The following is a 16,928-nucleotide window of genomic DNA, read 5'->3' as shown; positions in this document are numbered from 1 at the left end:
TGTACAGAAAAAACAGGTAGAATCATCTGACAGAATCATCTGACACCACTTTCATAACATTTCATGTAATGCTTATATCTAGGATTTCTACCATTCCTTAGAAGAGGGATTTTTGTATTTTACCGTGCAGCTAGAGATCCATGTTTTTCCCTTCCACACTAGGGAAATCTTTTGTATTAAATGGTAAGAAAACAAATTACACAACATGCAAGGTTTCAGACTTGGAAACCCACACTTTAGGCACGATAATTTGCAGTAGGCATCTAAATAAAAGTTCCTGATGTTCAGTGTTTATAGCTTCCATTGTGGACACAAGCTGCCAGGTCATTTGAGTCAGATTTCTGACCTTTTTGAGAAAAGCTAACTTTTTTCTTCAGAACTGCTTTAGTAGATAAGCTGTGCTGGAAACACTGCCAGAATAGATACCAACATCTTAATACTCACACCTGCTGATAGCTGATAAAATCACAGAACCACAAAGCATGCAGGTTGGAAAGGACATCTGAAGGTTGTGTCAGCCAAAATCCTGCTCAAAACAGGGCTAGCTACTTAAGTGAGACGGGTTTGCACAGGACCTCATTTAGCTGAGTTTCAAATACCTTGGGGGATGGACAGTCCATTGCCTCCCTGTGCAACCTGTTTCAGTGTCTCACCATGCTCATGGTGAAAAGAAAAAAAAAAGAAAGAAAAAAAGTCCTACCATCTAAACAGAATTTCCTTTGCTAAAACTTGAGACTTTTGCCTTTTGTCCTGTCAATGTGCACTTCTGACAAGAGTCTGGCTCTGTCCTCTCTATACTGTCCCCATCAGACAGTTGTAGATAGCCACGAGATGCCCCTTAGCCTTCTCCAGGCTGAAGAAACTCAGCTGCCTCAACCTCTCCTTGTCTGTCATGTGCTCCAACACCCGTAACAGCTTTGCGGCCCCTCACTGGAGGGCCCAAAACTGGGCACAGCAATCTCTTTCCCTGATCATTCCTCTCCACAAATCAAACCAAATAAATTGGCATGACTGCAGGAAACTTTAATACATAAATGACACAATAGGCCAGAACCATGCTCAATTCCTGTGTAGAAAAGTAATATTTTGCCTCCTAACTGAGCCTAAAGAGAATACACATGTGTACTTTCTTCAGCATGAGGAGATATGGTATCAGATCTGAAGTTATCTTCAAGGAAGCTAGAGATTACTTCTAGAGCCAATGTTATGGCTGAATGTTCTCATACAATATGAGCTGGGGTGAAGTAATTTCATCCCAGCTCCTTGTGCCTGTTAGTAATATCCACAATTCACCTCTTGGTGACTGCTACATCACCCTCTCACTCTCCACAGAGAAACAGTTGCTTTCTTGAGGTTGTGCCTTTCAGAGAAAAAATGTCCCACAACCTGCTACTTCTCTCTCACACATATCCACAAAGGACTCATACCTATCAACCAAGAATTAGACCCACTTTGAACAAAACTCATTTTCAGCTGCTCAGCAAACAGGTTGGGGCTATCACAGACACAGAGCAGGAAAAATAAGCAAAGGGAAGAATAAACAGTGAGTGGTCACCTTGTTTATTCAGAGTGCTGTGGTTTATTGATTTTATACACAATCTCAAGTTTAGTTGTCTTAGATGTTAGATGTTTTCTCTCACATCCAACCTGATCTGAAAGGGAGTTTTCTCCAGCTGGCTAGGGAAGCTTTCAACAGACATATGCAAGCCATAATCCCCTCCCAATGCCATTGTCCCCTCCTGTAGAAAGAGAATAACCTTAAAGCAAAGGTCCCTCACAGTCACCACACAGAGTGAAAAGAAAAAAACTCAGCTGCTTGCCTGTTGGACAGGTCCAGGCAGACTTATTTCACCTCTTTGAGGACAAAATAAAAGAGGAACTGTGTATATAAGAAGGACCGGCTGCCTCATAACCAGTGTGCAAGGACACAACCAGCGTGCAAGGTTGACTCCAATACCAATAAAAACACACTCAGTAGAAGCACTAATAATAATAATAATAAATAATAATAATAATAATAATAATAGAGAAGGATCTCATCGCTGTACCACAGTGCTGGATGTATCCAGAGTGCTCTTACGAGGGGAAGTTCTTTGGCAATGATACCCTGAGAATCTGGAATAAAATGTATCTTTTTTTGAAATAGCAAATGAAAATTAAGTCATCATTTGTAGCGGATTCCTGTACCTGCAAACAAATCCAACAAAAGAAAGGTTGGGTTTTTTTTAAAAAAATAGATATTTAAGTCTATTAGATCACACCCCCAACACATCTATGTAAATTACCATAGTAGGTATGAAACCTGCCCTAGTTATTGATTCAGCTGGCAAAACGTTCCTCTATAAAACCCTCTTCAGAGCTCCTGCATCAGGGTGGTCTGCTTTCCCCAGCTGCTAGGGAGATGCTGAATTCCTGTGTTTGCCCCTCTCTCCCAGTGCCTGCTTTTATTGAAGTGGACACAGCAGCAGCTTTAACTAGTCCAGTCACGTATATACAGACAAATGCATCAAGACTCATGTTCTTTCTCTTCTGTAAGTGCCATGCTAGTGCTTCATGAACTCACTGCTCATCTTCAGGGTGCTGGTGTGGGAGGAAGAATTCATTAGCTAAAGTAGCACATATTGTGCAAGTAAAGATTTTCCCGTGTCTTGAAGGAAAAGACGGGACCAGACAAAAGCCTGTTGTTTGTTGGACTTGGCTGGTGGGCCAAATCATGCTGGCCAAGTTTGCAAGTCTTCTCCTTGCTTTACTTTCTGAACCCTATTAGTGCAGATAGTGGTATAACTGACCACATCTGAAAGTTTCAAATTATCTTTGCATTTTTAAGCAGTTTTGTCACTTTAGGAAGAGACTTTTTCAGCTGCCCATGTGAGCTTAAGACCACGTTTGCCTGAGATCAGGAAATAGTAGAGAGGGAGTTTGAAGAAACATACAGTGAAATAAAAACCTCTCACATTTGATTCTTCTCCTACTCTACTTTTGAAACTTATGTTTAAAAAAGTCTTAAAAAAGGTTTCTACTGGTGAAATGAATGCCAAACAACCTTCTCATTTTAAAGGGACTTACCAAAGCTATAAAGATGATAAGTTATTAAATCAGAGGTAATGGCTTTACAGACATATTCTTTTTCATCTTTTACAGCTATGTATGCACAGCTTTATTTCCCTAATGCAAACCACAATAAAACACCTCATGGGGCCTTTAAACTCTTTTGTCTTTGCTGTAGGTTTGTCTGCTTTAGGGAAAAAAAGTAATAAAATGATGGTGCATTATTTTCAACAGTGGCAGGAAGTGGGTTTTTAGATGAAATAGCTTAAAAAATTCCAGCTGTGTTCGTGTTGAAGCCATCGAAAAGTCTAAGCCTGGGATCAGCTCTCCATGCCAACTAAATCCTTTTCAGCCCTGAAGAAGAAAATTTTTGAAAAAATGCCAAGCCTCTCATTGAAAATAACATCTTAATTGGTTGATATTAAAAAAGCAGAAAGTGCCATTCTGAAGATGCAAGTGCTTCCATTTTTGTATACTAATTTGATATTGTGCCTTGTAAGAGCACTCAACATATTAACACAGAGACTATCTCAGAAAACTGCAATGACAGGCATGCAGGTTGGTTATTTCAGACAAGGAGGAATTTCTAAGAACTGTAGAAACTAAACGTGTTATGAACTATCCTGTGCCATTGAAATGCACCAGAAAGGTCAAAGTGTGTGACAGTGTTTGCCCCAAGGAAAACATCGTGCTTCATTCCCCACCTGGCTGTGGCTCAGTAGAGGATAAGGAAACTCCACTCTTTTTGTCTTCTGAGATCAGCAGTTGTTTTCTGGAAGTTTCTGTATCAGTCTTAGGTTCACACCTAGTAAAACGTTTGGGATCTAAAAGCAGAAAATGCAGGTGTACATACAGATATATGTATGATAGAGTATCGAATACACACCTTTTTGCATCAAAAATAAATTACTGCAGGATTATGAATGCATCTATCCTACTCTTTCCCTCTTTGTTTCCTGTTATACTATTAATTTTTGTGTGCATATACACCATGATATTTATCTTCTCCTGCTGTTCAAAACTTTGCATTCTTGGTCTGTTACATGAGAAGGAAAGAAAATCAACCTCGTCATTCCCAGCCATTGAACTGAATGAGCCATCAAACACTTGCCTCGTGTATTTCCCTTATTCCTGTAAATCTAACTCTACAGCTCCTTTAAGCTGGGAGACTGAGAGATATAACCTGATTTACACAGATGTCAAAAACAGCAAAGTATTTGTCCAATTTAATTGATTCTGAGCTGACAGAAATCGATTTATTCTGCATAACTTGAAGCTTTTAAAAGCAAGTGTATTTTTCATTAAGAATGGTAAAAGGAAATCGTATTAAGCAAAGGAAAAAAACCCCTAAGAAACAACAACATATGATCAGAAAAACAGGTGACTGAGAAAGCCTATTACTCTCATGGAAGGAATTACAAGACCTTGTTTTTTTCAGTTGCATTTGCAAAGAAATGTAGGAACTATGAAATTGCAAAGGAAATAGTAAAAGGAGACAACAGTTGAGACAATAAATAGTTGAAGTGAATTTAATGTCACATGTTTACTGTGTAACTTTAAAGTTACATGGTCCTTTTTCTTCATGTCAGAATGCCAGTCTGAACCTCTTAATGGCTGAAAGTGATGCCTTTAATTAAAGAATTTGGCTTCAGCCTAATTTTGGTGGGGTTTTTTGTTGTTTTTTTTTTTTGTTTGTTTTTAAATAAAATTAACTGCCAAGATGCATTTTTTTTCCATTAAGTAATTTGGCAATCCAGGGTGATTGTGATGTCTCTTCATCCACATTCTAGAAGATAATTTTGGTGAGGCAATCATCTATCCCAGAGCAGTGAGTAAGATTAAGCAGAACAGTTCAAAAGTCTGGGTATTCATTCCAAACTATTTCTAAATGTTGCATTTCATGAAATCATATTTGCATATGAAATGCGTACTAAAAGTAAAAATTTCTCATAAAAATAGGGCGTGTTTTATATGAAGCATTTAATTACAGCCCCCAAATAAAAAATCAAACCCAAAACCATTCTTCCTTGTCCAGGATTACTTATGTCATTAAAAATGTCATATCACACTCCTGAGATGGTGGGCAAATTAAGAATTGGCCAAATTAAGAATTGAGGACTCAGCCCTGAAAGGTGCTCATAGACCAAACTCTAAGCTCGTGGTGATTTGAGGGCATTCACACACCAGGTCTGGAATTCACTTTCTCTCCCTAACACCACAGAGAGTTCTTAATAGATCCTGCATTTCTTGGCACTCCCTGGTTGAAATCATTGGAGTTGTGTACTGGTGAAATGCTGTTCCAGAGAGTTTTCTATCAAGATGGTTTGATGGGGAGTCCCAGGAAAAAAGGTTTTTTTCAGATAATGCTGACATACCATGGGCTACAGTTTCCTGTAGATAAGATGTAAAATGGTAGCAGGACATTTCTTCAAAATGTTTTCTCCTGTTTGTATTACTGTCTTGGAATATAAAATGATTATTTTAAGATCAATAGTTAAAAATATTTATACTGTGTTTCTCAAAATATTCTAGGTATAATCTGGGGTATTAATTGTAGCAATGAAAGAGCCTTTGTAGCACCCACTTTTGCATAACTGACTTGCTGGGTGAGAGTAGCAGTTGGGAATATCCCAATACTAGCTGCTGTAGAAAGGGACAGGAAACACAACCTCCATCAACCTTATCCACACAAGAAGCAAGACACTTTCCCTTGAGGACAGATAGTTAGTCTTATAGTCACAAGGATAAAAAGAAAACCTGAATTCTGTAAAGGCCATGATGGTCCCAGCTCCAGAGTGGTTTTGTGGGGAGCTTTACAAAGCTATCAATCGTTATCCTCCTTCTCCTGCAATACCAGAGTCTTAACTTCAGTAAACCATTAAGCAGGACTTCTGCTTCCAGGAAGAAGCCTTATCAATGTTCGATGAAGTAATGATGCAAATGCAATTGTATCAAGTTTGCATTGAATAGGGATGGAGGTATGAAGGGAAGGGAGGAAGGACAGACGGTGTAAACCTTCCATTAATCATTGTCATTCACTTCATTACTGGAAACATGCACTTATCTTGATTTGCACACTTCACAGTAAGACACAAGATCCTACATCACACTGATTCATGCAGGTAATGGAGTACTTTTCATTGCTCAGTTGCATTCCTGAGACCCCAATTCTGTAATCCAATGAACAGGGGAAGACACACAGCCTTCTTTTAACCTGGTGTCTGCTGCAGCCATTGCCGTCTGAATGTAAGACTAGATGAGAAGGCACACTGTGAATCAGCAAACTGTGTCCTATGACAAAGGCCCTTCCTTGAGAAAGAGTGCCTAGTCTTTTTATTAAGGAGTGCTATTGAGAACACTGAAAAGTCAGCACTAAGAAGAACAAAATACACATGTTGAGGAAATGGCCAGTTCAAATGACAGGATAAGGTCTTGGTCTATGTATTTATTCATGGCAGGATCTCAGTCAACGCACTTCAATAAAATGAGTAATTATTGTCAGTCACGTCACTAATTACATCTGATACACAAAAAGTCTTGTGCAGGACCACATATCAAAGTACATTGTGAACTCATCCAGTATGGAAATTGCTCACAGAGGCGCTCTTGTTACTGGTACTCAAACAGTTCTGAAAAAGACAGGGTATTAGAAATGTCTATACCATTTTTCTCTCATCGCATTTACGTAAACATAAAAGAAGATGTGTTGTACAATAATGGCAATATAACTGCCTATGTAGGGACTTCAGCATTTGCCTTGGACAGGCAACACAAGGGAGAATTGTAATAAGAGAGTAGTGGAATTGCCAAGATAAGCTGCTTTCTTCTATGACAAGTAGAGAGAGCCAAGATGTGTCGAATCTGTCAAAATGTTCTAAGATAAAGTTTGATTTTTCCATACCAAAATAAGAAAAAAAAAAAAGAGATGGTTCAGATACAGGTCAAATTGACTGAGTTAAGGAACAGAACGAGATTACAGGAAGTAATCTCTTAGATAACAGATCTACTTTTTATCGTACAAGAAACATTCAGTCTTCTCAGACTTTGTAAAATTTGGATGAGTTCTTCATCCAAGAGTAGGATTTTATTTATAAGATTTTCCCCTCAATCTGGGGCCTGATAACTAACTACATTGAAGACCATGTACTTATTTGTACTTTCCTATGAGGGCACCGCTTGTAGTAACTTCAGAGAACAAATAACAAATAAACATCGCCTGTGACTTCAGCTTTATTGCATGATCCTTTCCACAACTGAAGTCATAGCACGTGGCACAATCTAACTTTAAATACAGAAACAATACATGAAATTCTCCTCTCTCATACACTCATGTCAACAGTGATGACAATGAAGCCAAGCCAGCGACACTGCCACTGAATGTGTGTAGTGTGACAATAAGCAGATTCAATGTCATTTGGTATGTGGGACCTCTACCATGGAACTCTAGAAAAAATACTGAGCTTTTTACATAATGCTTTCTTTAATGTTTGAATTTTTTTTTTTTTTTTTTTACATTTAACTCATGACCTATCCAATTAATTCAATTTCTACACAAGTAAGATCTATCGCATTATGTCTCTGATAATAATAGAGAGAAAATAAAAAAGAAAAAAATTCCATCTACAGAGAAGATAAAGTCTAAAAATGACCCCCAAAGACTTCAATTTGTAAATTAGGTATTTGTTTTTAAGAACAGCCAAAGCTGTCAACTCAACCAAATGTAAAAATACCAACTTCACTACTAAAGATAAGAAATAATTTTCTTTTTAGTTAACAGTATTCAAAAGTGAGTTAAGTTTTTAGATCTCCAGTGCGACACAATCAAAGGGGAAGAATTTTCACATCGTTGCTGTTCAACACTTTATAAATTAGTATTATTTAAGATCCATGAAGCTATGAAAGCCACAAATCAGTTACTTCTGAGAAAATCTGACCCACAATTTGCTGAAAATTATGCAACTATATAAACAGTCAAGAGATTTCTGTATGAGTTCTGCATATAAACAAAAATAAAACCATGGTTCTCTTTTCTCGCTCTCTTTTCCTTTTCTCCTTTTTTTTTTTCTTTTTAAAAAATGCCTTACCTCTACTTCATTTTGCAAGTAGCATTCATTCCATGGACACCACCAAAGATCCAATCAGCTATTTGAGCATAAACTGTTGCCTACTAGACTGTCATCAGCACAAAGTCCCCCAAATAATAAATGAACTTTTTATTAACTGCGGTAACATTAACATTACAATGAGGGATTGTTTAAAAACAAGTTGTACTGCTGTTGCTCAAGAGCTCAAAGAAAATGGTTCTCAGTTCCTTTATTTTTCCTTGAGGGTAACCACAGGGGTTGCATTAAATCTTTTAAAATATGTTGACAGTTGAATAAGTGCTGCTGTTGCTCTGGTGACATTTTATGCTTTTTAATTGTCATTAATGAAGCTGACTGATACTTTCTTAAAAGTGCTTTACGTGTTCTAGTAATTTTATGACAAAAAGAAGAACAAAACCGTCTGCAAATTAGCCTTGATCCACTTCTCATATGGAATTTTCCCTGGAGACAATGGGAGAATCTGCATGGGAAATATCTGCTTGACCAGACATTTTAGGTAGGAATGCATGAAATGTTCCCAGAAAATTGTGAAATTATCACTTGGTTGTGCATCTCCATATAAATTCAAAGCTCAAAGATTTGCTTGAGTGCATTTTCAAAAATAAGCACTGGAACTACTTTGACTGATTCAGAATCTGATGTTAAAATGGTATGGCCCAACATTTTAGGATTGCAATAAAACCCAAGATGTAAATATGAGTTGGAGTGAAATGAAAGTCTGATACTATCCTGGCGACTAATAACTCTTTTCTTATTTTGATAATACTCCCACTGATTTGAGAAATGTTTTGCCCCTGTAAAGACTGAAGGATACAGCTCCCAATTATCTGTTTAGGAACGTGCAATAACAGGGAGGAATGCATGAGCTTGAGAAACAGCAGGAGCAGGCACTATATTTGATAGTTCATAAACAGATAAGGTAAGTCTTTTGCTGTGGGGAGAAAATAAACTATGGTGCTTTAAATTATGATGGGTGATTTAAGTAGATTAAGGAAGATCTATTCCCGGGACAAGGAGCCAGAAGAAGTAAGAGGAGGGGGGATGGTATACTAATAGTGTAGGGAGATGTGTTGAGTCCTTTGCTTCCTTCATCCCAGGTTCCCTCACTCTTGCATGTTCCATGGTAACACAGCAGATGATTCCCCACCACTACTGCAGCTGCTGCACCATAGGCTTCACATCTTTGAAATTTTCAGAAACAGAAAAAGCTGGAGCCATCTTTCTTTCTTCATCTGTAGATGATGTACAAATATTGATGGTTCAAGCCATCACAGTTGAACAGGACAATTAGGTCATGACAAATCATTCCAAGTAAACTGAGAGCCCCTTTGCCTGATTCTCCATAGGCCTAGAGCCACGTATAATCACGTATAACTGCAAAGCATGCCGTTCAGTTCCAGCCTGGCCTTTTCTTTCATCGAGTAAACGGGTATACAAGGCGCAAAGCAAAGGAAATCAGGCCTCGGGGTTCTGTACGGCACTGCAATTTTCAAGACACTCAGGGTGCAGACAGCAGTAAGTTCCACACTCACATCAGATGCACATAGAGCAATCTCAGCTGAACTACATTTTAATTAGACAAGGGGCCAGGCTTTTGATTTCAAAAATAGAAATTAAGGGTTGCAGTCCTTCATCCATTGAAGTTAATTGCAAAATCCCTATTATCAGGCGCTTGAGGTATTACCCAGGCTTACTTTTTAATTACATTTGATTCTTAATGAAGTAGATGGCAAAGAGAAAAGCAGCCCATGATTCAAACGATTCGCATTTTTATCTTTCCTGATGAACAACAGAATAGGTCAAGATACTTGCTGGATTTTCCCATGAGAAATGCTGCAATGTGAATAAGCTCAATTGACTTGATCCTGAAGGAGCAGGTTAGCTTTGAAAAGCATCACTCATTTTCTCCTCCTGTATACATTCTGCCCCGAAAACTTATGCAATGTAATTATAGACACCAAGCCAAATCCAATTCAGAACTTGAAAAATATCATGTAAGTATCCTAAGCTTGAATGACTTGTCTTTATTGTCTAATGTCATTTAAAACATAAGGAGTCCTAATTATAGTCTTATTTTCAAATGATGCACTTTAAAAGAGTGACAATTCTCCATAAATCTGACAACTTCTCAGGGCATGGAGACAGCCAATAACTTGATATTTCTACATGATTTAAAAATAATAAGCTATGAAGCAGCTTATGCAGAAAGAGTATATTATCACAGTTGGGTAGAGAACAATACGAAGTTTCACCTTTTTCTGTTATATCAGTACCCATGTAAATAAATGAAGACTCATAGAACAGAAGTTCATACTACAGGTGGGGCCATTACCTTGTTATACACAACAACCTGCAAACTATTTTCACATAATAAAAGCTATTTCTTACCATCTGGAAAATTAGGCTTAAAAATAAAATTATGGTTTTATATTATACAAAAAGCTCATCCCTTTATATCAGGCATTACTTGACATAAAACACATAACTAATTTCTTACTTTTATGACTTTGAAAGAACCATTAAAAATCAAGGACTTTAAAATGTAATATTTTTTTAAAAAGGTTGAATGTTGAGGTAAGTATTAGAGAAAGTAAAATGTCCATTTTAAGATAATCAGATAGTATTGCAAGGCAAAGACTCACTTTTACCTATGCAAAGCATTGCTCTAAAAACCAAGGAGAGGACAACAGGACATGTGACTACTGTACATGATACTGGAGAAGCGAGATGTAACAGACACAACCCAGCAGGGTTACAGTCAGGAACCGGAGAGCTGAGGCTGTGTCCCCAGGGCTGGCGCAGGGTGGCAGAGCTCTTGGGGCTCAAGAACCTCACCAGACAAAGGGGTCGCAGTGACATAAAGCTGTCATAACCTATTTTAAAGGAAGGAGGGACAACCTCCTTTCAGAGGGGGGGGAAAGAAATAATGTTTCAATTCACCCAGACATTATTTTTTCTAAATCCCTAGGTCTGGGGTTTTTTGCCCTATGGATGGTTCTGTGTTTCAGACTTGCAGGATACCTGTGATGAGCCAAGGAATGAAACACAAATCTCTTGAGTGCAAGTTAAAACCGTTTGCTCCTCACGATTCTTTCCCATTCACAAGGTTGAATACTGCAAAACCTGAACACTTCCCATTTCATGCTCACACCAGAGATCAGGGGAAGCCTTGATTACTTCATTGGACACAATGTGGAAATCTGAACCAGCCTGTCCTGTGTAACCGTGACAAACCTGCAGGTGTTTAACACTCAATCACAGCCAAACTCACTTCTCTGTTGAGTTGTGCTGAATCAGGACCATCTACAATAAGTCAGCATTACTTAACCAAGGAAAAGAAATTCCCACCTACTTCTTCATTTGGCAGTTCCCTCTTGGAATGCAACTCCTACTATTGCTTTTACTAGAACCATGACAATTTACACCTATTAAGTATAGCGCTCATAAGTTTAGGGCCCTGTACTCCACAATATACAACATCTTGTAATTGTTCAGTCTGCTGATTGGTATTTGTGGAAGGTCTAACTTGGCAAGTCTCCTTCCAAGATCTCTCTCAGACTCAAGAGTACATAGTTATGATCACTGCAGCGAATGGCAGTTTGAGATGCTTACTAGCTATGATTATTTTTAAAGTGGTTCTTTAAAGACTATTCAGAGCACACAGAATATTGGACATGGCAGTTGCAGGGGATCCCTGCACTTGTGGGCCACACAAAGCACCCTAATGCAGACAGTATCAGTGCAGAGAGTAGCAAACCCTCATGCCTCAGACAATCGCAGAAAAGGCAGAGGGCTGAAGAGAGACAATGTCCCTATAGTTAGTGACAGAAAATTTCTGCTCAAATTTAACAGAAACTGTAAGCCTGAAGAACACACACATTCTGAAGTCGTGGCTAAAATCAGCGTTTAAGACAGGGATTAATACTAGAAGAATAAGCTACCTTACTATTAAAGTAATACTGAGATAATTGCAACAACAAGGTACTGCTCATCACTTCAGAAGTAAAAGCACCTTTCTTTTGAAAATAATAATTTTGATTGCTTGCTTACTGTATGCAGGCATCAGTGATTGCTACATGCTATGTACATCCGACACACTGTACAAAGTGCACAAGGAATGATATTTTGTCAAAGGACCCTGTGCCTTGCTATCTATCTTGGTAAATCTTCAGGCAGCCTGATTTTCAGAGTATGAAGTGTCTCAGTTGGGCACCGAATGAAAGCAACTCAAATCATTAATAACCTCCGCTACATGCCATGTGCTATCATCTTTCCCAAACAAAATTAAGCATAATAAATAAAACCTTTAGAATAATATAGCTATAGTAGCAATCAACTTCAGGTAAAAATCAAATTTAGGCTGACACGTACCTCAGCAACACAAACCAAAAATAATAATTGTGGATGCAGATCAAAAAGCCAATTTCTACTCAGTTATTGAATTTAAGGGAAAGAAGAAAATGTTCAATCATAACATTTGCTTAAGAATGTTTATCTTCTTTTCTTACCACTGAATGTTAAAAACACCCTTGCTTGAGGCTGGGAAGATCCTTTTACACTGCTAAAGTAAATAAATATCCCAATCAACACGTGCAGTGCAAGAAATGCCATCTCTTCAGATCTGCAACTTAATATCCAAGAAACGAAACCTGAAAGACAGAGATATCACATTACTGTTGTTATACAATGTTGTGGAGCAAAAACAACACTACAGAAAGATTTGTGTTAGACAGTTCTTTCAGCTGAAACCATAATACATGATAATGTGAAGGAGGTACAGCACTTCTGTTTTCTCTTTGTACATCTGAAAATCGTTTTCCCCAGCAGTCTTCTGTGCTGGCACAAAAGGAGCTCTCTGCCCGTTAGTATGAAGCAACAGAGCCTGAGTTTTGGCCAAGGCAGACTACAGCATTAGATTCAGTTTATTTAAATAAGGACAATTCCACCTGCTGGAAAAATAATTATACTAAATGTCAAGGCAGAGCAAAGCAAGGACAGGAGATAAGGTTTCACGAATAAAAAGCTGGCTGATATTTTTAGATGTCTCTCCTTACCTTACATCATATTTGATCTCCCTCTCATGTTTGGGGGGGGGGGGGGGGGGGGGGGCAGGGGGCAGGTTTGGGTTGTTGTTTTTGTTTTTTTTTTTCTTTTAACGTTTGAAATCAAAGGTGCCTGGAAATGAGCTTTAAGTTTTAGTATGTTGAGTTCTCTAACAGTCCTCTAGATCTTTTAAGATGAAATCCTGGCTATGTATGTCACTAATTTCAAAACCATTGAATCAGAAGTATTTCAACATGCTTGAAACTGTTAGTCAACATTTGCTTTTTTGGGCTCGCTCCTTTTGGGATACTTACCTGCTCTCATGGACTTCTACAGAGCACAACCCCAGTGTTGGACAGTGCATTACACTTGATACTTCTGCTACTGCTCCTACACACCTGCTGAAATTTACATTCATTTTACAGGGTTTAGCTGCTGAGAAGACTGACCTCCTCAGAGAATCAGAAAACACCCTAAAACAAACCTGCATCTTTTCTTAGCTCAGGAAGGACTGGAGCTCACTGGAGTCAGTGGCACTTTCCTATCAATTCCAATGGACTTTGGACCAGACCCCTAAAATCCAGCAGACATAAGAAGCTGAATATTGCATATCTATAATGCTCCTAAACTGCATCTCTCCAAAAATTGTGAAGTCCAAATTTCATTTCACCTACAGTAACAACTGTGTTCTTCAGCTCAGCTGCAAAAGTGAGAATAAAACACACCCTTATTTTAGGCCTATTCTACTTCCTTGCTAATATACATTTTTTCTTTTTGGCATTAACAGCCCCTCTACTAGACACCACTTATTGGTTAATCAGGTGATATATTTGATTCTATGGTAACTGGAAGCACTGTGAAGGATACAACCATTACAGCTATTTATTCAATGAAGAGTTTTGTTGGCTGTGCAATCATCTTACACTTCTTTACCTCAGCTCTGCTCTAGCACTACAGTCCCTCCAGTGGAAGCTAGTATTTCTACACGCTTGTTCATTCGGTCCCTCTGAGAGTCACACCTGTCCTAAAAGAACCCGCTGTAAGCACCATAGCATGGCAAGAACCAGCTGTCAGCCAGGGATGACTTTAGGTCAACACCAATTTGGGCTGGATCCACACCACTGACTTAATGGTAAAAGCCCCGTATCTCATTACTACCTCTGTCATTCCCTATCCACTTACTGTAAATCGTTTTGAAAGGCTTCTCTCTGCATGAAAACTTCATACTAATTTGGGGGTGCGATGGAGAGCGTGCGAGCCGGCACGCAGCTCTGTAGCCCACTCTCTAAACTCTCCTTCACGATTTGCTCTGGAGTGCTGAGAAATCATGAAGATCGAGTAAATGCTACAACTCTGCTAATTGACAAAAACACCAGCGTCAGAAATTTGCCAGCTACAGATCTGGTCTACAGGAGAAACATACACGTTCTGGCCCAGTTCCAAATTATCTCTAAGGATCTGTTAACTAATAAAATGATAGTTGCAGAGTTTTCGCCAAGAACAATTTTTAAACAGGCTGCATGAACTCTAGCATTAATGCTGCTTTGTGGGCTTTAAATCTAAAACCTTGTGACTAGCCTGTGGGATATCCTTTAACTTACTTACTCCTCTTCTAAGAGAGAAATGTCATTAAATCCTGATAAAATTTCTCTGTCAGGCCAAAACAAATAGCCAATCATACAGAGTATGTGATTTAACAGATGCAATGGGATTAGTATTTTACAGTAGTAGCACTATGCTTTCTTTGCCATAGAGATAAAAAGTCAAAGAGGAACAAGTGTGTGGCTTTCTCTCTTCCTTTAAATGATATTGTAGGAAATAATAATAAAAAAACCCCTTTCAGCACTCTTTTCCTCCCACTCTCGTGACTCCTGCCAGTTCTAGTGCAATCAGTTACAGGAGCGAAACATTGCTACATTTCATTGCTCAAATTGCAGATTTTAACGATTAACACAGAAGTGACAAGCAAATCTAAGATCCAAATTCTGAGCTGCATGGTTCCTACCCAGCTGTTGGACATATAAATAATAAATGCATATGGTGCCAGAAAGGTACCTCAGGGTGTCTGACATGCGAGTTACCTAATGGAAATAGGTTTAATTTCAGGGATTTACATACCTGGTAACTGAACACAACAAACTCATTGCAGGTTGGACTCTCAGTTTGGGCTTATATCCCAGTCCTGAATTTATCTCAGTAAGTCATGATACTATATTCAGCACATCCTGCACACATGATCTCTGCTGACAACCCACAGACCTAAAACCTTGAAAGTACTTTTAAAGAATCTTTTAGGACAGACAAAACGCAATGTCCAATTACATTTCTGCTCTTATACCCTATTCTAACCGTAAACAAACCGGCAAACCACTACTAAAGTAAAGCGGTGAAGTTTCCCTGCGACGGAGGTCGGTTTCAGCATGCTTATATTGCTTTTGGGAAGTATTACACAGCTTTGCTGTGAAGTGCTGTGCAGGTGCCATCCACTACAGGCTGAGTCCTACCCTTAAATCCTGTAAGGAAAATCATTCAGCAGAAGAAAGGAAAGAAAGAAAGAAAGGGGAAACAAACCCTGCCAAACACTGACGATGCTAATCTGGAAAATATTGCTTTAACTGTCTGTGAACAGCAGGAAAATTCAACCATCAAACACATTTCGCATCTATTACAGCAAAGAAAGAGAACTTTCAATTATGCTTACCCAGCTATTGGAGGAACCAGTAATACCGATTTCTATCTGGCTTCTATTAGTTTATGGACTCCGCTTCTGCTACCAGAACATTTTAATTCCAAACCTGGCTCATTGTGGGGGGCAAAAATAAAAAAATAAGGAAAAGTCTCTCTTCTCGATGGTTGCAAAGGTACTCCCGGCTCCTTTGTACAATAATCCTTACAGCTGGACTCCTAAGGCACGAGGAGCGCTTCTCCCCAGCCCTCAGTTACGCACCTATAAGCGCAGGGAGCGCGGCCGGGCGGTGCCGGTAAGGGCTCCGGTTTCCAGTTACAGGCGCTGCCCTGCCCTCGCCGCCGCGCTAGCGAGGCGAGGTACCGCGGCCTCCGGTGCATCATTAGCTGCGCAAATAGGGGCTGGAGCTCATAAATAATGGCGAGGCCACACCCCGCCGAGCGCGGCGGCAGCCGCCCGGCCCGGCCCGGCCCGCCCCAGTCACCGCGGAGCGGCCGCACAGGGCTCAGCCCGCCCCAGCGGCACTTCGTTGCGCGGGGGGGGGCACAATACAATCAAAGGCTTCTTAGGGGAGCCCCCCCCCCCCGGGCTTGCCCCCGAGGGGGGGGGATTCAGCGGCAGGTCGCCTCCCCCGCATCCGCGCAGTTTGCGCGCCCGCGGGACTCGCCGGAGGCGGGAAGGAAACTCGCCGGGAAAGTTGCGGCCCCTCGGTGCGGGCCGTCCCGGGGCTCCCAGCGCGCCCCGACGGCAGCACTGGGGCCGCCAGGCCAAGCACGGGGGGAGGCGGCGGTGGCGGGCGGGGAGCGGGGCCCCGGGTCGGGAGCGGCCCCGGGCTGGGAGTGGAGCGGGCCCGGCCCGGGCCGGGGCTGGGCGGGGGGCTCCGGGGCGCGGGGAGCTGTCGGGGGAGGCCAGTAGGTGTCACTGTGAGGAGCGAGAGCGAGCGGGGCGGGGGGTGGTGAGGAGGGAACCGCCGCACCGCCAGCCACGCGCAGCGGGGCTGGTTTTTTTTTGGTTTTTTTGGTTGTTTTTTTTTTTTTTTTTTTTGT

General features: G+C 40.3%; 1 protein-coding gene across 1 annotated transcript in view; it reads right to left on the bottom strand.

Moving 5' to 3' along the window:
• The window catches only part of SEMA3C (semaphorin 3C), a 122,931-nt gene extending 106,682 nt beyond the window's left edge, over positions 1-16,249 (bottom strand). Inside the window, exons 1-2 of the mRNA XM_074869866.1 lie at positions 15,898-16,249; positions 12,662-12,802 (exon numbers count right to left, since the gene is read on the bottom strand). Coding sequence (XP_074725967.1) covers positions 12,662-12,764 — 103 coding nt within the window. The 5' untranslated portion in view covers positions 12,765-12,802; positions 15,898-16,249. The remainder of the gene's footprint in view (positions 1-12,661; positions 12,803-15,897) is intronic.
• Between the last annotated feature and the right edge of the window lie 679 nt (positions 16,250-16,928).

The sequence above is a fragment of the Strix uralensis genome, chromosome 5 (genome assembly GCF_047716275.1).
Source record: "Strix uralensis isolate ZFMK-TIS-50842 chromosome 5, bStrUra1, whole genome shotgun sequence".
In the NCBI taxonomy this organism is placed as follows: domain Eukaryota; kingdom Metazoa; phylum Chordata; class Aves; order Strigiformes; family Strigidae; genus Strix; species Strix uralensis.
The sequence above is the reverse complement of the archived record's forward strand: the minus strand, read 5'-3'. Positions and strand labels throughout refer to the sequence as shown.